The following is a 23179-nucleotide window of genomic DNA, read 5'->3' as shown; positions in this document are numbered from 1 at the left end:
TACGGCAAGTCTGCCTAAAGCTGTTGAAATTCTGCCAACTGAGAATGCGAGGCATGAGGGCGGAGTGAAGGTGTGAACCCAGGTCTGGCTTCGGCAGTGGCTCTACACACTGCAGCCTCCTGAATCCAAGTGGAGCCATAAGACAGAAACGTTCTCTTTCTCCCTGGACTTTGAAACATGCTTCCAGATCCCAGCAGCGTGGCCCAGGCATTACCAGGTGTTGTCAGGGGGCGACTCACAAAGTGCAAATTGGACCAGGTTTCCAGCCCACAGATCAACTGAGAGCTCCTGCGTCCCCAAGGGTGGGGCTCTGGGAAGAGGAGCCTCTGGTCCTGGGTTCCCTGGGAGGGCTGAGTGGAAAGGGAGGGGCTGCCATTCCCTTGCAGCAGGTGTCCCCAGATCCTGCCAAGCAGGTCTCTCCTCCAGGACCTAGTTGTTGACTCTGGGGGTTTGCCCTCTGACCAGAGAACAGCACTCTCCCTCCTATCAGCCATCTGGCATCTGGCCCAACCAGGCCCTGGTGGGATCCCCACGAAAACAAGTGCTGCAGACCCTAGTACCCCACTGCCACAAGTCAGTTCCAACTCACAGGCGCCCCATATGACCGAGTCCAACTACCTGCTCCCTGGGGTGCCCAAGGCTGTGCATCTCCCCAACCGGAGCAGCTGGGGGGTGCGAACCACCACCCTGATGGCTATACTTTCTCCCCCCTCCGCAGGAGGGCAGACCACAGTCCCCCACTACCACCAATTATGCGGCTGAGTTCTCCACCTTAGGGGAAATCGCAGAGACCAGCACATCCGAAGTGCAATGGGTAAGCCTAGCCCTGGAAAAAACCCCTTTGTGATCGAGGGGGGTCCCCCCTGCCAGGTAAGTAGGCCAACACTTAATCCAGGCTTCCTTGTGATGCAGAGAGAAGCCTGATAGTAACATTTTTTAAATTGGGGGATTTACATTTCAGATCAATTTTATGTTCAGCAGTTTCGTTATCACCCCCACCCGCCCAATAGCATGCCCTGCTGCACCTCCTTTGGCTTCTCTGACCTCCAGTTTATTTGCTGGATGGTTCTGTCAGCCCCCCCAGGCTGCGCTGACCAGGCAATCAGCATTCAGCACTGACTTGAACACAATTTATGGAAGACTCAGGGACGGGCTTTCAAGAGCAAAGTTGGGTCTGAATTTCACACCTGACTCTCCCTTCTCACTGTGCCCTTGTCAAGGGCTCTCCTGTGTCAGGGCTGTGGTTTCCTCCTACAATCTGACAGGTCTATCTCACAGGGTAGAGGGAGGCTCAGGAATTCCGCTGTCCATGGAAATCCAGGGTCGCTTTGCTCTCCTGCTGTTATATCTGGCCCACCCTTTTGCTCTCCCCCCTTTCAGTTTGAAAATCACACAACCAGTTTTCTGGTCCATCTGCGGTTAGCCCTGGCTGTCCCCTCTCTACCACCTGCAGACGTAACTCCTGCGGCCCGGACTCTTTGCCCCACCACACTCAACATCTATCTGTTGCGCCCAAGCATGGTGCGGGACGCTGACAAAGTCATGGCCTCATCCGGGAGGTCAGCATAAGCTTCTCTGCAGAAGGGATGCAGGTGCTGAAATCTTAAGAGCTAGGAGGGAATTAGTAGGTAGAGGGTCAAGATCATGCCTTTGTGGCGGAAGGGAAGCAGGTCCCGGAGAAGGAGCAGAGGGATGGAGAGGCTTGTTGTGGGACGAGGCTGTTGAGCTGGGACGGAAGAAACCAGGCAAGAACAAAGCGCTTATCCAAAGAGCAACGAGGAGTCTCCTCCAGAGGCGTTTTTGCCTGGTTCCTCCTCTCTGGACAAAGGCTGGAGCGCATCGCAGAGCAGATGCACACAATCTCGCAAGGAGACAAGTAGGATCTGGGGGTGGCTTGGGCAGTGGTAGCAGCAAACGTAGGGGGAGTCCGAAGAATCTGAAAATATGTGCAAGCCTTCTGGCGACCACCTGCCAATCTCATGGATCAGATCACAGATTAACCACCACCCGGCGCACAAGAGGCATTTCCCACGTGCTCCTTTCTACGGCCCCTCCTCTTCTTTCCTGTGCAACCAGAGTAGGAAGACACGAGGGCCCACTCGCCCACCAGCGGAGCCTTGGCCATCCTTGACCTTCTCATAGGTCGAGATGACCTCATTTCTCTGGCAGACGGGATGGGAAGGGGCCAAAGAGAAAGGCGTGCCTTCGGTTATTAACAGTAACTGTTAGATCTCTCTGGAGATAGAGTTGAACCTCGGTCCTAGGCTCCGCGGGAGAAAGAATTCACGCCCAAGCCTGGCTCGTGATCCAACTGAGTTTTATGAGAGTTAAGAGAAGTTTCAGGTTTACACGGCACCCATAGGACTCCTCCCGACCATGCAGCCTGGTGGAAACTGCTCAGCATCACTTAGACCACGTTCTCCTTCCCTGCGACTCTATGTTAGATCTCTTTCTCTACTCTAGGCTCCTGCCTTTTCAAGGATTCCACGGCGAGGCGTGATGGACGACCCTTGACCGACCCCATTGGCTGAATTGAATTCACCTGGCCCAGGTGGGCCAATCCAGGTTTAGTGCCCACCCATGCCCGCCGGCGGGAAGCCTGAGCGTCCTGAGCATGTGCAATGCGCCGCTCCTTGTTCCCGGGCCTGGCTCTCTGGGCATGCGTTAACATTCCCATCCCTGTGCTAGTCTGCCTAACAACCTCAAGTCAGTCCTGGCTGCTCTGGGGTCTAGGAACAAATACAGCACAACCCGAGGGCACGTTTCCCACCAGCCGTGGTCCCGGTGTGTGTGTTCTTCGGGAATCAGTGGCCCAGTGTAGAATCCTGACGCTTCAAGGCTTCTGGCCATTCTTCCCTGCCACTGACGCCAATTATCACCCATCTTAATGCCATTAGAGCTTCTAGAACCTTCCAATGGCTTTCCTAATGCCTCTTTTAACTGTAATAACTATCCACTCACTCACTCAGGCTCACCACATATGAGGTACTGTTCTATGTTCTGAAAACACCCTGAGAATATGATTACTGGTCCCACAACTTTCTTCCAAAGAACAATGTCCTGAGACGTTGATGTTAAATAACATGACAAACCCACCTCGGAGAGGCAGGGCATCACTTGTGACAGCTGCCTGTTCCTGTTCACACACTCAGATGAAGGAAAAACAAAAATGGCATTGGGGGGGGGGGGGTGGGGAGAAAATCGGAGAAAGAAAAGAAGCCTGGGAATAAAGTGGGAGTCTGCCTGGTGAACCGACAGCAACACGCCAGCCTCGCGGCTTCTTTTGTGCGTCTGCCGTTTCCCATGGGCCTACAAGGTTCCTATTCACAAGAAAATAGCTCGGAACGGAGGGGCTGGGGCTTCCACTTTCATATATTCTCTTTTGTAGGCAGGACTGCATTTCTGCCCGCATCCCCACTGCAAGTCTGCTGGCTGGCCATTTTTGTTCACGTCATTTGCTGTGTTATTTGTCAGTGGCCTGTCAGCTTGTTCCCTCCAGTCCCAGCCCCCTAAGGTCTGTCAAGATATTTTTATTGAGCTTTAAGATTTTTTGTATTCTCAAAGGTTAGGGCATTTTCTTGTATTTTACACTTTATCCTTTGAAGATGACGATTAAAATAATCGACCTAACTAGTTCCCCCTTTGCTGACCCATTTAGTCTAGGGACCCACCACTGTTATCTAGTCGGTTCTGACTCACAGTAACCACATATAGCGTCCCCAAGGCTGTGAATCCTTACACAAGTGGATGGCCTCACCCTTCTCCCAAGGAGCTGCTGGTGGGTGTGAACTGCCAACCTTATGGTTAGCGGTCCTATCCTTCCCCCACAGCACCACCAGGGCTCCTTCATTCACAGACAATCACCCCCCCCCCCCCTATCTTCTTCATCCTTTTGAAAGGTGTTTTCAGCAAGACAGGAACCCTGGTGGTGCAGCTGTTACCCATTGGGCTACGATCTGCATGGTTGGCAGTTCGAAACCATCAGCAACTCCACGGGAAAAACGCTGGACTTTCTACTCCCGTATAATTTTGGAAACCCGCAGGGGTCGCTGAGTCAGCGCTGACTCGATGACGGCAGGCTGGCTTACCTAGAATGAAGCTTTGAAACCAAGCCCAACTCGGCTCTCCGTGCCTCTGCACCAGCTGCAGAATGCATGCTAGGAGACATCTGATTGCTCTAGTTGACACACTATCTCAAAATGATTTGATATTCACAAAACCCAATTGGTCTTTTTTCCCCATGGTTCCCATTTTACAGATGGGGGGGGGGGGGAAAGCTCAGAAAGGACAAGGGATGTGCACAAGCACCCAGAACGACCTAAGTCCCTTACCCACTCCACCATTCCTTGGCCACCTGAAGTGTGGGTTGTCCAACAGCACAATCCTCACCCAGAACTGTAGTCCATTTAAAGCCGCCCCATACAGCAGTGGTTATGCTACTTGGGAAATATCTTCCTTAAAAATACAATGATTACAATCCATCAGACTTACATACTGTCCTTCCATTGAGCGCCATTGGAAGAAACACAGGGCCTTCTACTCCGGGTTAATCCGGGAAACCTCCTGCGGGGACAGTTCCACCCCTCCCTATGGGGTCGCCAGAAGTCAGACTGGATGGCAAGTTGTTCTTTTAACCATTATCTGTTCACAACCAGATCAGCAAATTGCATCCAACAACTGTGGTAAGAACTGTGGGCCTGATCGCCAGTGGAGCTGCTCGCAGTGAGCTGCCTCTGGGCACCCTCTCTCCATGGCTTTGGCCATCCCTTCACTCTCAAATTGTCAGTGGCAAAAGCTTCGTGATCACGGGGGAATGCCCGTGAAACCAGAAGGCAGGAGTTTAAGACAGCAAGTTTTATAGTGAAAACGGTTTTTTAAAAAAGCTCTAGAATGGAGAAGCTCACTCCGAGTGGATTCTGACAGCGTATCCAAGGCTGCAAATCTCTGCGGGCGCAGCCTGCCTTCGCCGGTCAGTGGTCAGTAGTTGCCCTGAATTAGAGGCCAGCGGACAGCTGACGAGAGTAGCGTATTTGTAGCCCTGGTCCCGTTAGTTTCCCACTTCCAGGAGGCGCACTCACCCCAGTGCGCCGCCCCCACCCCGCCCCCTCCCAACCAGCCTGCCCGCACAGTTCCTCTTCAGTACAGCGAACCAGGTCTCCAGTCTCGTTTCCACCACGTATACAGCAAGCTAAGTATTTCTAAGTAGGGCTAATTTTTAAAAATGTTCCCTAATGCTACAGTACTGTTGTTGTACTGGTGTGCATCCCTTTTCTAGGATTTCTACTATCCTAGAATGGGGAACGAACAGTACTTCCTAAATTCGTTTGAAACGGAGGTTTCTCAGCACAGCACCTCCACACACTGGTTTGCTTTAATGACGTTCAGTAGACATGCCCTTCAGATCTTCAAATAAATGAAAGATGCTCATAGAACTCACCTGCCCACCACTGAGAACAATGGCTGTTACCAAGTAAGTGATCAATGACCCCACCTTGCTGAAGGACCTCACCAAATTCACCGCCAGAGTTGATAACTCACAAGGGTAGAACTCCCCCTGTGGGTTTTCCAGGCTGAGAATCTTTACAGTAGAAACCCCTTTTGTCCCACGGCCAGTGGTTTAGAACCGCTGACCTTGAGGTCAGCAGCCCAACACGTAGCCCACGGGGGCTCCTGAGGAAGACCTAGGCCCCAGGAAGGACTTAGCGCAATTATCTCTGACGATGCAGTTTTGCTTTTGCCCCTGCTACATCCTGACGCAAGTTTTAGTGTCAAAATCTTTCTGATTGGGAGAAGGTAAGAAAGATGAAAAACCTTACAACTTTTAACATTTCATCTGTGTGGTGAATAAGTAAGTATGCAAAGGCTAAAGTGTTCTTGTTTTACAAATTCAAATCCATTTCTAAGCCTGAGTTTTCCCAATAGCTCGAAAATCACGTTGAAAATGTCGTTCTCATTTACAGTATCACATTTTTACATTCCAACCTTCACACACATGCATATACTTTAACATATGCATATACATCTGCATGAGCAAGCATAGGTGTTTTGGTGTAAATGTCCCTTTAAGGACACTTCAAAAGGATGAGAAAAGAAATTAAATTATGAGACCTACATTTCAGCATCAGTTCACTTAAACTTTTCAACTCCTTTGTATCTTGTGCCAACAAATGGGCTTAAAAGGACTTATCCCGATATCTTACCAGGTCTGTAAAGGGGGGGGGGGAGGGGGGAACCAACCAAAAGCAGAAAACTGCCAGCACTTTGGGGAAAAAAATTCTATTCAAACAAAATCATACAAGTCTTCCTCATCCTTCTGTGCTTCAGTTGGCAATCAAGACTCAATGACAACATATTAATGTAAGAGACTTTATTTTCATCTTGCAATCTTCTCATTCTGAAGTTAGAAGTATGGCGTATCTCCCCACCTACCCCCCCACCATCCCTACAATCACCCAAGAAAAACTGGGATCTAGGAAATGCATTAGTGGTATTAGGATGGACTGGTTAGAGCCATGTGCCAATACGGCCAGGGCCTAGGGGACTAGTTTCTCTTCAGTCCATGGACGCAAAGTGCATTTCTAACTGCAGCTTCTGGGCAATGCATGCCACTACTCGGCACAAGACAAGAGGACTGGCCAAGTGGCAGATGGATGAAAAGGAATCTTTATCGACTTATATTTTTAAATCTCAAGTATACATGCTACCGATGGCGGGTTAACCACGTCTGTTCTGAACAGAATGGACCACAGAGTCTTGGCTCTACGCTACACATATATATCCAGGCCTGTTCAACGACACGGACGGACACTGGACTCCTGCACAAAACGGTGCCTCCTGCCCTGCAATCGCTCCCTGTGTGACCGCTTATTCTGCGCAGAAATCCCTTGGTCTTTGTTAACATTAAAATTATCTACCCACCTTAGTTTCTGTATGTCTATCTTTAATTATCTAGTTTAAAATATTGTGAAAATTACAACTAGATTTTTTTAAAAGCCTGCATTCTGTACTTCCCCCACCCCCCCAACAGCCAGTGCCCACATTTACAATGTGGCATTTGCAAATATAAACTACTCTAAAATTCAATGAAAAACAAAGCACAGAAACTTCCTGTAGTTGTCACATACATTAAATGGCATTATCAACTCCCACACGGCGAGGTTTACGCTATGAAAACAATAAAGCCAGGAGCCGTTGACGCTTATTAACCCTCTTAATGAGGTCAGTGGAAAAGACGTGTGTTCCATATTGACTAAGCATGAAGCCACCTCTCTCTCTGTCACTGCTGTACAATGCCCAGTCAATCCATTCATGGCATCACGTGGGGTCAAGCAAGACTTTATTTTTACAATAATAAAAATGCATTTAAACAACAACAACAACAAAAAAAACCCCTCCCAATTGTTCAAAAACAATTCTACTTGGAAGGCAAAATATATTTCAAAATATATCAACTTACCAAATTTCAACTGTCAGGCTGCTGACTACTGATGTGAAAGTTTTTTTTTTATTTATTTAAAAATATCACAAATATCTTGTTATTTAACAATGAAAATTCCAATGTGATGTTTCATTGCAAAACAATTTTCACCTGAGTAGATTTTGAGCTTTCATGCGCATATTTTTTTTGCGGGATGGGGTTGAACCCACTTTGTTTCTGAGTGTGAGTGAACCTGCAGTTGATCCCGTCATAGCAGGACCTTGGGGATCAAGAAACCACCGGCAGCCATGTTCTCAACACACACAGTGCTCTCACCACCCCTGTCTCCCCGGGGAAGTTTGCTCTGGCATTTTATGAATTCTCAGGATCCATAAAATATTTCCATTTACTCATTCAAGCAAAGCAAACCAATTCATTCCGTTCTATACAACAGCATCTCTATTATGTACATGTTTAATTATCGATAGGAAATAGAAAATTTTATTTACAGTGATTGAGAAAGGGATAGGAAAAGTAACACTGTATCATCAGAATGTCCGCTTATCCTACCAGTGTCAGTGAGAGGGGGTTTTCCGCCCTTTTTCAGCTGGGACACAAAGAAGGCATAGGGGGATCCCAGGAAATGAACACTATGTATCAGAAAAGTCAACGTGCTCCATCATCAGGATTTCCATCACACATTTAATTTCTTCTGTACAATTTTTATAAACTTTTTTCCTTTTCAAAATCATCAGATCTCCAGATTAAATTCAGCACTACACAGTATGCCCTTGAAATAAAATGAGGTTACCTGCTTTATTTGGATACCAAGTTCCCTTCCAGACAGCATTAAAATAAAGACAAGTAAAACTACACAGATAAAATCCAGTATAATTCAAATCCAACAATGAAAAAAGTTTCCCCATATTGTTGCAAAATTCTTTCTACTGAAATGCTTTGCTACAATAAAAAGCGTACATTACATATAAAAGATACCAGTGTACTAAAAAGTGACAGAAGTGGACTAGCAAATCCTTCAAAGCACATTATATAAATGACTAGCATTTAAAAACGTTTCTCCTATAAAATGTAGGTCATATACATTTATAAATTGGCGGCTTTATCTCTAAAGCAGTGATGTGTGTTCAGATAGTTAGCCGTTCTGTACAGTATATTCTATCTACTCAATTCAAACGACATTAGGTCTGTCTCTTTGTATTGAAGTTGAATAAATTCATCTGATCAGTTGAGAAATCAAGCTAGAAAATTAAGTACCTAAAGACCAAAGTAAAAAGTTCAGCAGGGCTGAAGTAATGCTATGAAATATGAAGAGAACTAGCTACTTCACAATGGAGCTGAAGACACCTCAAGCTTACGGGTGTGAATCGAAAACAGAAACCAATGCTCATATCCAAAGCAAACCGCAAGGTCAGTCAGCAGTACAGAAGCAGAGAAGACAAAAACAAAGCACACCCCCTTCCTTCAGTGTGATGGGCACTGAGTTCTGTGGTCTTCCTCCCTCTTGCAGAAGAGTGGTAAGGCCATTCGATGCTTAGTGAACGTGAGTACAGACGAAGCCAGACTTAGCCTGTCTCCCCTGCAACTTCCATCATGCTGTGTAAACAGTGTTACGTTCCGATAGGAGGAACAATGGAATCTGCTTATAAAAACTGATTAGAGATCATCACGGTTGAATGAAATAAGGGTAACTGATAACTCTGAAATGTTTTTAGAACTTTCCTGATGCTACTTGTAAAGTTAGCACTGCTATGTTATTGCTTACATACAGTACAACATCATATGCCTTCTAACATAAAGCAGTGATTTGTTTGTACATATTTACAGATTCTTAAAAACAAGCTGTAAAAACATTACATACTTCCAGACAATACAAATTAGCACATTGGTACTCACTTTAAAGCAAATGGAATGCATAACACATTGTAAAGGAAGACTCACATAAAAGTCCTTGATTGTCAACACACGTTTCTATATAAACTCTAACTGTGTAGAATTAAAGATTCGATCATAGGTACATCCTCATTTGATGAACCATATTTACAGCATGGTATTGCATAAAAAAATAAAATAATGTTTACAGGGTTTTACTTTTTTATCCATTGGATTAAAGAAAGCAACAAACATAACAACGAAATGTTTGTCTGCTTTAGTTTGTTTCCTACCGAAAGTTTAAGTGAAAAAGGAAACAAAAGTGTTTTTATTTGCAGATATAGCAAAAGCTGGAAAATTATTTCCCTGAAATAAAGCAATTTGAAATTGAAAATGTTTAAATTAAATTGCAGACTCAATTTTTTTTAAACTATAATAGTGCTTCAAGTAAATATGTCATGGGGAAAAAACAAGAGTTCTGGTTCAAAATCCTCTAAGAAATGTAGCGCTACAGAAATGCCTACTTTAAGATTTCCTGGCTTTTTTTTTTCTTTTTAAAAACAGCCCTTTAAAATCCCAAATAAACTAAAAATGGCTAAAATCTAACCTAGCTAGCATTCTGAAAATTTCTCTCCATTGTAGAAATGAAACCTACCCTAAACACGAGGCCTGCTCTAATTCTCAAACAGCTACAATGAGGGGACTACTGACAATCGCCGGCGGGGCTGAGCCAATTCCTCCCGTACCAAGAAGAAAGTCTCCACGGAGAGTCCAGGGACTGAGAAGCCACCCAAGTATCTGGAACCATATGAGATGTGTGTGCAAGAGATCAAAAAGAAGACGCACAAACACAATTTAGAAGTTGTTCAAGACATCTGACCTTACCAAAGGTGAGCTGATTCCAATCTTCAAAGGTGAGACTAGGTCCTAAGTGGAAAAGTGCACCTCACACAGGTTGTGAACAAGTATAAGAGTATAAGCATGTTTTTCTACAGTTTGCTCACTGAGAGAAATGAGAAAACGCAAGCTGCGAAAGGATACCTTATACCACCCTCCCCCCCCACAAGGCTTCACCCTATGGGCACCCCTTTTCTCTATTAATGCCCAGGTAGAAATTAAGTAACATCCTGAACCAAAATGGGGAAACCCAAGTGACTGAGATGTTTTATTACGGTGATGACAGCACACAGTAAGCCTGGTAGGCATTTATAATTTCACAGTACGAAAGTAATGAATACACTTCAGTGGTAAGTTAATAATTTATGCTGCTAAATATCACTTATCTCAAAAGTCTGCTGTTATGTAGATTTAAAGAAATGTGTCCGAGAGAGAAAGGTACCCGCTGGATTTATGGAACATGCCTAACTATCATGTTCGAAGGCCTTCCTTCTTTTGTGTACCCTACCTGCTCAGCAAGGGGTCACACTCCAAAAAACTGTGCTGGTGATGTGGAGACAGAGAAACACAAAAACTTTATGCTGGAACAAGAACCACATCCAGTTCTCAACAGAACACAATTTTTGATCAAGCTGAAACAAATTCAACTCAGGGAGGAAAGGCCTCCTATCATCAAGAACACCGGGGTCGAAATGATCCACGCCTCACGAGTGTGGGCAGTTTCCTTTCAGATCTCACCTGCAGGGAGCCTTCTCACGACTGTGATGCACAACACAACACAACACGACACGCTCCACCCTCCAGTCAATACGGCAGAACTTAAGGATCGACTTCAAGGAAGTCTAGTTCCTTTCCAAATTCGGCAGCAAAGAAAGCTGTCAAATGGCAAAACTAGTATTTCAACAACGCTTTAAAACCAAAGTGGAGAGGAAACCTCATGACACATAACTGATATTCCTTATAGATACACCAATATATTCAAAATAAATGTGAAGGATGGTAGGGTGATTATTTCCTCGTTCCCCTGTCTGTATGAGAACAGTCTGGGTATCATTAAATAAAAGAAAACAATAATTTAAATGGGTAACACATGCTAGGACGAAACAAAGGCTACATACAGATTTATAGGGCTAACATGAAGGGAGGGCAGAGTGGAAATTACCAACAGCTTTTACCTTTCAGAGGTATTAATTTTAGATGATCACTGGTGCTCTATCAGTAGGTGTACTGTGACAAAGATGGGGGAAATTGTCAATAAGAAAACTAAAATGTTGGAAAAAGTGAAAAAGGATAGAATTAGCATATTATTTTCCAAAAATTAAAACTGTCCAATATGCAACTCAAACCATCATTCTTCAGAAAGGTGTATATATAGAGAGATAGATAGAGATATAGAGATATATAAAAATCACTATTTATTGTACCATGCTGTATTATTTTAAGACAAAGTATTTTTTTTAAAAAAACATTCATGGTATAAGGATAACGTCTGTAGTTTATTTAGATTTTGAAATGCAACAAAAAATTTCCGATCACTCATCTAGCTGAAAAAGAAATTGTTACTAGAATTAGTAAACACTTTTGGTTTGTAAAATTGCAATGAGTAATGTTCGTTAAAAAAGTAACTGAAGATAAAATAAGCAATTAAAATGCCCATTTCTTTAGTTCTCTGGATTCTGTTTAATTATCCAATCTATGAGACTAGAAAGAGAAGGATCAAAGCAGGGTTTACAGCTCCAAAGATAAACCATTTCCTTTTATTGCCAAAAATTAAAATCTGTCAATTATGAGATGATTATGACACAATCATATCAAACCTAAAAATCTAAATTATTATTTTTTTACTTTGAGAAATCAAAAATACCAAATAGATTCTAAGTGCTCTATATTAACTGAAGTGTATATGTAAAGTAAAATACAATTAAGCTTTAAAACGTGGAATATACATCTTGTGTAAGCATTATGTCCTTGGGAATGTAATCTACAGAATATTTTATTACTAAAACTTCAAAACCTTGATACCTGCACATGAAAAAAATCATAAAAAATATCTAGGTACAACTGTACAAAGAAACTAACACCAATATGCATACTTCCACAGAGAAGTGAATGCTTCCACAGTTGTGTATTTTGGTAAAAGTTTTGAAAGTATGCATATTTTAAAAGTAATTAGGCTTTTAAATAGTGGAGTCTTAGACTATCAGATTTTTTATTACTTTTTTCTTCAAAAAAACACATTTCAATATAATTCAAAATGAAAATCAAGGGCATATGGCATATCATTCTTCTTAAAAGGTGGTTTTTCTTGGTTTCTTTATTTCCCCTATAGGACACACTAATTTAGTTAAGCCACAGTCGCTTGACATTGAAACTTAAGTTCACTCTGTGAAGTGCTCGGATTCCCTGCTGAAGTGAAATCAGAAACAGCGAGTGAATTTCACACAATCACTAATCTCCTAAGAATGTACAAGGATATCAGTTAGGAAACAATTGTGCGAAAGTCTTTTGTTTTTTTCCCTCCTCTTTAACTTGGTGTAGGTAGAACATCAAGTTTCCGATCTAAAACAAGTAATGCGTTGTTTCTATAAAGGTGACACAACATATAAGGCAGGTCAAAGAATGCTGACTAACCAAACAAAATGCAGTTATTGGATTATCTTGCTATTCATCAGCTTAAACTTGTTATAACGCATTGCTCTTAAATCTGTACAGCACGCCATCTTACACAGAGTAACCCCACTCTTGATTAATCTGTTCTAAAGTGCCAGTATTATTTACATGGGTTTTTTTTAGCCAAAAGTCTGGCCAGTTGTGGCATCTGGTGAAGATGCCATCCCAGCTCTATTATCATTTACATTCACCAAGGGAAATTCTGGAAATTCAGCACTCGTCCCTGGTCCCCGAAGGTTCACCTGTCCATTGGCAGTGCTAAACTGAGTAGCGATTCCAGCTCTTGATCCATGGTAGGGGGCACGGAAGGGCTGTTCAAAAGAGCTCATTTGGTAAGCTTGGTGGACAGGCTGAGCCTCAGCTTTCTTCTGAGAAGTCACCTGCTCCAGAAAGTCCTGTGTTGCGGTGGCAGAAGCGTGGTTTGTCTCATCACCTGAAAAGGGAAATGAGTGTTGTGAATCACCAACTATTAGTCCAAAGTGGGACTTATCTGGAGTTGTTCTTAGCGGAGAATTCATTCCTGATCGGAAGCTATTGATGGGCATGGCTGCATAGACTTGCTTGTCTATGGACGAGAACGCTGGCTGGTTTGGAAGGGGCTGGCTGTCAGTCACAAAGTTAAGGCTCGGGCTATTCAGATAGGCATCATTTTGGCTAGTTCTGTCCAAAGCCTGCTGCAGGAACTTTGAGTACTCTTGCAACATGTTGGCTTTATCTGACGAGGATGCTTGGGCGCTTGACCCAACGTTCTCCGACTGGGTGACCTCCGGTGCTTCTGAAGAATTTATTGATATGCTGGAAGTCACCTCAGTGTCGGCAACACTGAATGAGAGCTCATGCTGTCCGTTAGCTTTATGGGAGTAATGATCCAACAGAGTCTGCAGCACTTCATCTGGAATAACGTTTTTGTCGTGGTTGCTCTTTATCTCCACATTCAATGCCTGTGAATCCAATATGGACGCTGTGCTACCTTCATCGATCACACTTGCGACAGCTGCTTGTGTTACTGAAGGCTGAGAGGCTATGGTGCCTACGTTCAGTGCGTACTCTCTGCTGTTGTTACTCGCCGCTTGAAGATAGCGCTTCTTCTTCAAAAACTGCATGGCGTCATCATAATTAGTACTACTGTGCACAGGCTTACTGGGCCCCTCTTGCAAATGATCAACTTGATCAATGTCAGCATTGCCTTCTGAGTCAAGTAACGCTTGCTTATCCACAAGTTCAAAAGCATACTTTGAAACTTTGCTCTCTTCATATGTGGATAAAGGCGAAATCGTTTGATTTTGCTCCAGTGGCTGTTTCAAACTTCTCTTGCTATTAATTTTCTTAAGAACCAACTTAGGTGGGTGTATTTCTCCTGAGGCGTCCTCTAAGTGCGATCCCCCGGCTGAAGAGTGCGGCATCTCCACGGCGTATTCTGCTACCATGTACTCGTCCTTCACTTTCGTGCTTGAGGAGTACAGAGGCAGGTAGTCATTTTTGTCTTTCTTCAAATCAGATTTGTCCAGACCGCTCTCTCTGTCCATCCCCGACGATTTTCTCTCAGCTTTCTGCCTCTTCTTTTTCGGCAGTGAGTTATCTTTGGGCGAGGTGGGGAAGCCAGAGTCCTCCTCAGACGTCAGAAGGCCGCCTTTGAGGGCACATCTGCTTAGCTTCTTGTCGTGGTTTTCATGGCACATGCGTTTATGTTTCAATACACGATCTGTTCTGGAAAAATACTGTCGAATTCAGAGGGCAGTAGTGGGTTTTTTGATTGTTTTGGTGAACCAGGAAAAAAAAAAAAGAAAGAAAATTAATATATAATAACACATGTAATTTCAAACTAATTTGCCGAATTTGTTTCTTATTACTAATCTAACAAATGATAGTTGTGAAGTTCTTCGAACAGCTCTGGCAATAAATTGTGCATTCCAAATCACCTCTTACCTGCAGGCAGTATTCACACTGGTAGGGCTTTTCTCCACTGTGGGTCCTCTTATGCCTTTCCATGTGGTATTTTTGTATGAATCTCATACCACATTCATCACAGCGAAATGGCTTTTCACCTACACATGATAAAAAAAGTTTAAAACAAACAAATATTGTTAATGAATTGCTTTCCCATAACAATTTCTAATATAAATGACTTTTGGAAGTTGGCATGACAAATTTCCCTTTTTAAATGAGGAAAAAATTTCCATTTTACTAAATATACTCTCCAAGTTAAGAGTGGTATATTTTGCTTTATAAAAACAAAAATGAGAATATGTCAGTGGATAGAGAAGCAGGGGAAAGCAGACATATTCAATTTCCTGGCCTTTCTATATGCATGTAACTATAATTTTATTGGAAACCAACAGTACTAGAAATCTGTAACAACATGAACACCGTTTTTGCAGAGGAGCTGAATGTCTTTAATCGTAACTAATTTCGAAAGTATTAAATTTATAAGAATTCCATTATGACTTCTTAGCCACAAGGAACTATTATGGAGAGCTGAAATAGTTTTCACTGATAAAGCCACAGTTTAAGTAAAAAGAAGTATGTGACAAGCAGTTATCTTGATTAAAAATTAGTTGCAAAACTACTATCTTTCTGTTTCTACCTTCCATATGCTCAAAATTTTACTGAATATTTCTCCTGTAGTCATAGCTCTTCTGTAAGAGGTTAAAAGTGTACGACATATTACTTCTCTTCAATTCAAAGAGCTCACAACATAGCCTAGAAACCAAGATACACATATAATAAAAACAATAAAACAAGGTCCAGCTATGATTTACCTTTGCAATCTCCTATCTCACTGTTTCCTACTTAGCCCTTTCCTCCAGCAAGATAAAAATACTTCACATGTTTTCCTACTTCTTTGGCCTTAGTTGACACTTCCTTTCGTCAGGAATGTCCACCTCTGTATTATCAGACACTGCATTTCCTTCAAGACTCAAATCATTTCCTCTTTGGCTTATTTCCTGGGGGAAAAGGTAGCTTCATCTTCCTTTAAATTTCCACAAGACTTTATCCGCACCTTTCTAATTAAATGTGCATTTCTATTATTTTCCCAGATCACATATTTTTAGATCAGAAGAGTATGTTTAATTTATCTTTATGTAGCTCAAAATGCCTTGTGTAATGTGTAAATCCCAAGCGAATGACATACATGATGATTACTACAGAATATGAGGGGCTTCAAAAAATTAGTGGGAAAATGGAGCTAAAAAGAAAATGGATTCTCGGTGAACTTCGGAAGCCCTTCACATAAGTGAGGGAAAAGTATTACTACGTGCAGGTAGGATTTCTCAAAACTCATTGTCCTTGAGTCACTTCCAACTCACAGAGAACCACAGGACAGGGTAGAACCACACCAGTGGGTTTCCAAGGCTGTAACTCTGAGAGCGGAAAGCCTCATTTTTTCTCCCTTACAGCGACTTGTCGTTTCAAACTGCTGACCCTGCGGTGAGTAGCCCAACTCTTCCATGTATGGTTTAGAAAATGGTTTTGTTTTGTTGTTGTTGTTGAAGATTTACAAGAATCTAGGCTGAGTAGTACGTGGAGAAGAGTGTATGCCTGTCATTAAAGCCAAGTATTTAAGAAATGATAACGGGGTATGTGTGTGTGTGTGTGTGGGGGGCACATTGAGGTGTACAGGAGTAAATTATTGAACTTGCAATTTCACTGCTAGTGAGTTCAGAGATAATTTAAAGTACAGAAAAGTTACAGGCATCTGGAAAGACCTTGGTATCTTTCGATTGGCCACCTAATGCGTCTCTTCTACAACACTGACTCGCGGAGGCCAGCAAATGGGGGATGAGGCAATGGAGTGCTGACCCTTTATTAAGGAAATTTAGAAATGAAAGAAGTGAGAAAAAGGAGATGAAAAGTAATAGTCTGGAGCCAAATAATTCAAGAGTAAGCACTGTTAAAAGAAAATGGAACTGTCTGAAAGCAGAAAAGAAGGTGCACGTGAAGATGAGAAATGGAAATTGGGAATAATGAAATTAACAAGACCTTCGCAGACCAGGAGGAGGAGGGAGAGTATGGAGGCCTGCCTTTAGAAATGACAAGTGGAGAGCGAATGTTATGAGAATGATGAGGGCAATGAGTGTACAAATGTGCCTGACACAACTGATGTACGCAGGGATTGTGATAAGAGTTGTATGAGCCCCTAATAAAATGATTTAAAAAAAAGAAATTACAAGAAAGAAGAGTTGTAGAGCGTGAAATGGAGAATGTAGATGATAGAGCTCACTGAGGTCAAAACTAAAATCATTTTTCAACAACGAGAAAAAATGAATGAGAATATTAAAGAATCGATTATAATTAAATTAACCCTGCATGGTACTTATGAATAAGAAAACAATATTGTTAAGATGGAAATACACCCCAAACTAATCTACAGTTTCAATACAGAAATTGACAAGTTGATCATAAAATTCATATGGAAGTACAAGACTAGACAAAACAATCTTGAGAAAGCAAACAGCGGGAGAACTCACATCTTAATTTCACAAATGACCACAAAGCTACGGGAATCAAGACCATGTGGTGACAGCAGTAATGATATACACCAAGGAACAGGGCAGAAATAAACTCACATTAATGGATTTTTCTAGAAGGATGCCAATTTTCCCAACACCATTTATTGAAGAAAAGTTCACCCTTTCTTGGTCATGTTTCTTAATCATTTTTCTAATAATAGGGCTATCTCTAGAACTTCTGTTCCATTGGGCTGACTCCTCATGAGGCAGAACCAAATGATATTTTTTAACTATTAAAGTGTTCTTATTAATGTGATCATCTGGCAGGGCGAACGCCTCTCTCATGGTTTTTTATTTACTGGCCCAATCACGTTTCATACAGACTTCAGAACTGGGGTTTCTAGGGTTAGAAGGAGGCGGCCTGTGGGCACAGTGGTCAAGGAGCTCGGCAGCTACCTGCAAGGCTGGCAGGGTAGAAGCCACTCTTGCTGCTCCGAGGGAGAAAGACGCAGTCGTCTGTTCCCACACAGATGACAACCTGAGACCCCTCTGGGACCGCTCTTGCCAGGCCCACCTGGAATTACCTTCATGGCAATAAGGACTATTAGTGGAGAGGGTTATTTTAACTACTTATTAACTTAAGGAAAATTGATCTTTGTGGTTTGGTTAGGAGCCTTTTACTAAAGAAAAGGCTAGGCCTTCCCATGAGATTGAGTTTTCTTTTGTGCCCTCAGTAGAATTTTTATAAATAGGCATTATTTTTTAGAGCAAGTTTATAAACCTAAATTTTACCCCAAAAATTGTATAGAATTTAGGATTTCCAAATCACAATCCATACATACATCAATTGTGTAAAGCACATTTGTACATTTGTTGTCCTCATCTGTACATTTGTTGCCCTCATCATTCTTAAAACATTTGCTCTCCACCCAAGCCCCTGGTACTTTATTGTTTTTAATAAAATTTCTAAAAGATGTTTTCTTCCATCATAGCATCCACTTTATATATGAGCTGAAATTTTCAAACACTATACATTAAGAAGCAGTGGTGGCAGTGGACACTACATCTTTGGTGCTTTGGTGGTGTTTCTTAGTGTTAAGTAGAAGGAAAAATAGCTCTAAGATTACCACACACATATTTCTCAAAATGAAACAACAACACTTAAATAGAATTTCTTCTAGAGAAACTCACTTTACTGATTTTCTCTTTAACAACCAAAGTCTCTTTGTTGGAAAAGGAAAACAATCATACAGCACTCAAGTGATACCGACTGACAGGAAGTTTCTTTGAGAAATACCAAAGACTCCAAAAATAAGTGTAAGCTCACTGAAGCCTTAATTCTCAGTATTTCCTAAGTATCTCCTATGTTTTGGTGTGATGTAATTATCTCAATGTGTTGCAAACCATAACCTCTATGGTGCTCATGAGGCTGGATTGATGTCACTTATGTCAGTAAATCAGGATGCATCCTAAAGGACAAGCTTGTATCTTGACTTAATCTCCTTTGAGACATAAAAGATTAAACAAGTGAGTACAAATCAGGAGTGTCTGCTACCACCAAGAAAGAGGAACCAAGGAGCAGAGCATGTCCTTTGGACCAAGTCTCTACACTGTGAATAAAAACCAATCCACTTGTGGTTTTCTTGGTTTTGCAGCACTAGATCACTTAAGACAGTTTGTAATGCAACATTTTCACATTTAGAAAAATAGGGGCAAGGTTAGAAAAACCACCCCTAAGTGTTTCACTAATGGTAATAGTCTAGTACCCAAAGGCTGTAGAATTTCTAACAAGCACAGTTTTCCACCAAGAGCACAAATCTTCTCTATTCTTCTCAGTGACTCTGACACTGTACACTCAGTTGCTTTATGAGTGAAAACCACTTTAGCATGTGGGTGATTAACAAGGTAAAATATACAGGGATGTCCTAAAGCTGCTGCAAACACTGCCACATACTAGGCTAATACGCCTTAGCTTAGTAGACTGATTTCTCTTCAAACCATTCAAATCTAGCTTCTTTCCACTTCATCAAAATGAATCCTGATATTCACAAATGACCTTCATGTCACCAAATCGAACCTAAATTTTTCAGTAATCAGACTTCAACAATGTAAACGAACACAACTGAAACTTTCTTCTTGAAATTCACATTTTACTTGGCTTTTATGGCATATTCCCTCATTTGTTTCTTCTTAATGTTCTTCCCAGTTCCTCTTGCTCCTCCGACCACAAGCGTTCGAGTTTTTAAAGGATTCATCTTGCTCGAGCCCAGTGGTTCTCAACCTTCCTCAGGCCGCGACTCTTTAATACAGTTCCTCATGTGCTGGCGACCCCCAAACATCAGAAATGTGTTTTATAGTGAGTGGTCTTATGCGAACCCTGTGAGAGGGTCAGATTGAGAACTTTTCTCATTTATAGTCTTTACTTTGGCAAGAAGGAAAACTCATTGATTACTCTGGCTTCACTGTACTCACATTTAAGGTCCAGATCCACACAAACTGCCAGTCCAATAGCCACCTTTATGACAAGGGAGGCTCTACGTGCATCACATCTCATTGTAAACTGGGAGCTTCGACTCCAGATTCCCCTGTGCATGGAAACACTACCACTCACTCACCTAGCGGCGTCAGTCAGAAAGCCACAGCTCTTCCTCGCTTCTGCTCCCTCTCCTTACCCAAACAACCGACAGGATCCAGTAACCCGATACCTGCAAACAGCTGTCCAATTGTCTACTTCTTTCTAATTTTCATGATCAGCCCTCAAGTTCAAGACACCATCATGCATTGGAGCACCATGTCTAACCTCCTACCTAGTAGTGTCTCCACCCACTTCCAAACTGCAGGCTTATTTTGTTAATGCCGCCGGTAAATCTGATCATGTTAGAAGCCTGCTGTTAACCTTTCCTGTTCATAGAATAAGAACCTGCCTTTCTCTCATGTCTGATTGGTGTTCACAATGTTCTTCTTTGCTTTCTATGTGCGAGTCAAAACGGCCTTCTTTCAATTTCTGGAATTTACCACCACTGTCCCCACCCCACCCCCACCCCATTTCAAGGTTCAGTTTCAACTAAAATTCCTATTCAAAACGTTGTCCAAACTTATTCATTGCTATGGACATGTATACAAAATAGTTCATACTCAAGAAGTGGTAGTTACTATTCTATTAATGGGGCTTTAAGTGGAAATTATCCATTTAAAAGTCTTCATAAAAGTGAGGTAAAAAAATACTTATGTCTATGGAATGTTCAAACGGCCCAGTAAGGTATACTTGCAATAGGGATTGTCCATCTCTAATGAGTCATAAAAATGACCAGCTATAACATAATTTACAAGCATAATAAATATTACACTAACAAGAACAAAAAGGGATGCACTAATATAAAAAGCAATATAAAATAATACTTAACAGGGTAGGTTCTGGTTAGATGCTGGTCTCACCATTTCTAACTGTTTGAGAAATTGAGCATGCTATTTAAGCTCTTAAATAACTTGATATTCTCATCTGTACATGAGATTAATAATATACTTCAGAATAAAATGTTAACTGAGATAATCCATGTAAAACAGTACTTAAGAACAAAGTCTAGCACAGCGGGTGCCAAACGACCCTTTCACGGGGGTCACCCGATTCATAACAGTAGCAAAATGACAGTGATGAAGTAGCAATGAAAATAATTTTATGGTGGGGGGGGCAGCACAACATGAGGTACTGTATTAAAAGGTCACGGCATGAGGAAGGTTGAGAAGCACTGGTCTAGCACATTGTAAATAGCTCAGTAATAACAGAAACGGTGCATGAAACCAAATGATTACCATCACCTATCAAATGGTTATACTTGTAACCCAATGACTTGTAACCCAACTATCAATGTCAAATGAAAATATCCCTCGATGGACCCCTAAGATGAAAAATAAACTTGGGAAAACATGAAATATGAGAACTAGGGAACTAAATATATAAACTAGTGATAATGTGCTTGGGAATTTAAAGACTACATCTTTGGTATATAGTGCTGGAAGATTAGAACACTCATTTATCAGGTTAAGAAGAACCCATATACTACTATACATGAAATTATATTCTATAGGAAAACCATCTGAGATTAAAGCACAATCAATGAAGTATAAATTATGAAACAAAAATCAGTGAGGTTATACTGCTCTGTTAAAACACACTGGCACAAAGGCTGATGGAGCTCTAAGTAATGAACGATGTTGTATTTGTAAGTAGTGAAAATTTAACATCCCATCACCTTTCCAGTATAAAATGGGTTTTTAGCCCTAGAACTGGAGGGCAAGGAGAAACATCAACTCTTACATTTCAAACTTTGGAAACATAGGCAATGTTTAACTATTGTTGAAACAGATAGGTAGAGGGCTACACCCTGGATTCTCACTGCCCCATCAGCAGCAGACAAACAACGGGGTTTTCTTCTTTGGGATTTGAGTCCTCTTACAGAATAGTGAAGTAGTATGTTTACACTATAATTTTAAAATGGTCTTGCTCTGGGGTTCCAAAAGATAAAATAGGAAATGAGAAGGGGAGCTACTTCTTGGCTGTGCAGAGATTGGTTTGGGTGCTGCTCTGTGAGAAGACAACACTGAAGAATGCTCAATGGCCTCTGGTGGTATTTGGGGAGGTGCTGTTCTGGTGATTCTGATGCATGACCCTAACTAAGCATGGCAGAACGAATCTGCGCCACCTCACCATTACCACATTTGAGCCCACGGTTGCAATCATGGTGTGTCGACTCATCTTGTTGAAGGTTTGTTTCCTCTTTAGCACTGACCTAACAGGACCAAAGTATAAGAAATGAAGTCTTAACATCCTTGTTTCTAAGGAGCATTATGGCAGTACTTCTTCCTGTGAGATTTGTTCATTCCTTCTGGCAGCCCATAGCATATTCAATACTTTTTGCCAATATCCTCAGTCAAATGCATCCGTTCTGGTCTTTCTCATTCATTGTCCAGTTTTCATACACACGAAGCCACACGAAATACCAAGGGCTGGCCTGTTGCATCTACATCCTCAAAGCAACCTCTTTGCTTTTACCACTTTCATGTATTCTTCTGAAGAGCTGCCCAATGCAACATGTTGTTGGATTTCTTGAGTGCTGCCTACTCTAAGCATTGATTGTGGATCCAAGAAAAAGGAAATCCTTTATAATTTTAATCTTTTCCCCCCATTGATCATGATGTGGCTTTACTGTCTGTGTTAGTCTGGGTAAATTAGAGAAACAAATCCATAGAAATTCATATGTATAACAGAGAGTTTTATATAAAGGGTAAGTGCACATCGAGAAAACATCCCAACCCAGTGCTGCCCAAGCCTACAAGTCCAACATTAGCCTGTATGTTCAACACCAATTTACAAAGTCCTCCTCCATCTCACAAAACGCATGCAATGATGCCGACTGCAGGAGGAAACCCAAATCAGTGAGAGTGTAAGCATCTCAGCACTGGCAGGGGTCACCACATGGCTGCTCCAGCACCCAGGGCTGCATCGGGGTAGGTCCATGTGAGACTTCTCCTCAGGGATATCTTGCAGGAAGTGAGCCTTGCCAGCTGAAGCAGGGAACTGGCCAAGCAGCTGCACCCTGGTCTGACCATCAGAAAGCAGAGACCTGAGAACTAGAAAGGCGAGACTCACCCAGCCATTTATCTCTCCACCTTTCAATTACTCCCACATCTGTTTATCGGCACAATAACTTTAGCTATCTCACTGTCCTGACTCTGAGGACTTTTGTTTTCTTATGCTGAATTGTAATCCACACCAAGTCTTTGATCTTATTTAGTACTTCAAGATCTCTTCACTTTCAGTAAGAAAGCTGTGTCAACTTCATAAAACAAGTTACTA

The 23179-nt window shown here is 42.1% G+C and overlaps 1 protein-coding gene and 1 non-coding gene across 6 annotated transcripts in view; both read right to left on the bottom strand.

Moving 5' to 3' along the window:
• Nucleotides 1–717: 717 nt before the first annotated feature.
• On the bottom strand, nt 718–878 carry LOC142455621 (U1 spliceosomal RNA). Its single transcript, XR_012785802.1, has one exon. It is a non-coding gene; the product is annotated as a U1 spliceosomal RNA (small nuclear RNA).
• Nucleotides 879–12394: 11516 nt separating this feature from the next.
• The window catches only part of ZNF148 (zinc finger protein 148), a 143560-nt gene continuing 132775 nt past the window's right edge, over nt 12395–23179 (bottom strand). For all 5 annotated transcript variants that reach the window (XM_075556303.1, XM_075556304.1, XM_075556301.1 and 2 more), the window contains 2 exons: nt 14801–14919; nt 12395–14592 (listed from right to left, as the gene is read on the bottom strand). In XM_075556303.1, coding sequence (XP_075412418.1) covers nt 12994–14592; nt 14801–14919 — 1718 coding nt within the window. In that variant the 3' untranslated portion in view covers nt 12395–12993. The remainder of the gene's footprint in view (nt 14593–14800; nt 14920–23179) is intronic.

This window comes from Tenrec ecaudatus, chromosome 8 (genome assembly GCF_050624435.1).
Source record: "Tenrec ecaudatus isolate mTenEca1 chromosome 8, mTenEca1.hap1, whole genome shotgun sequence".
Taxonomy (NCBI): Eukaryota; Metazoa; Chordata; class Mammalia; order Afrosoricida; family Tenrecidae; genus Tenrec; species Tenrec ecaudatus.
The sequence above is the reverse complement of the archived record's forward strand: the minus strand, read 5'-3'. Positions and strand labels throughout refer to the sequence as shown.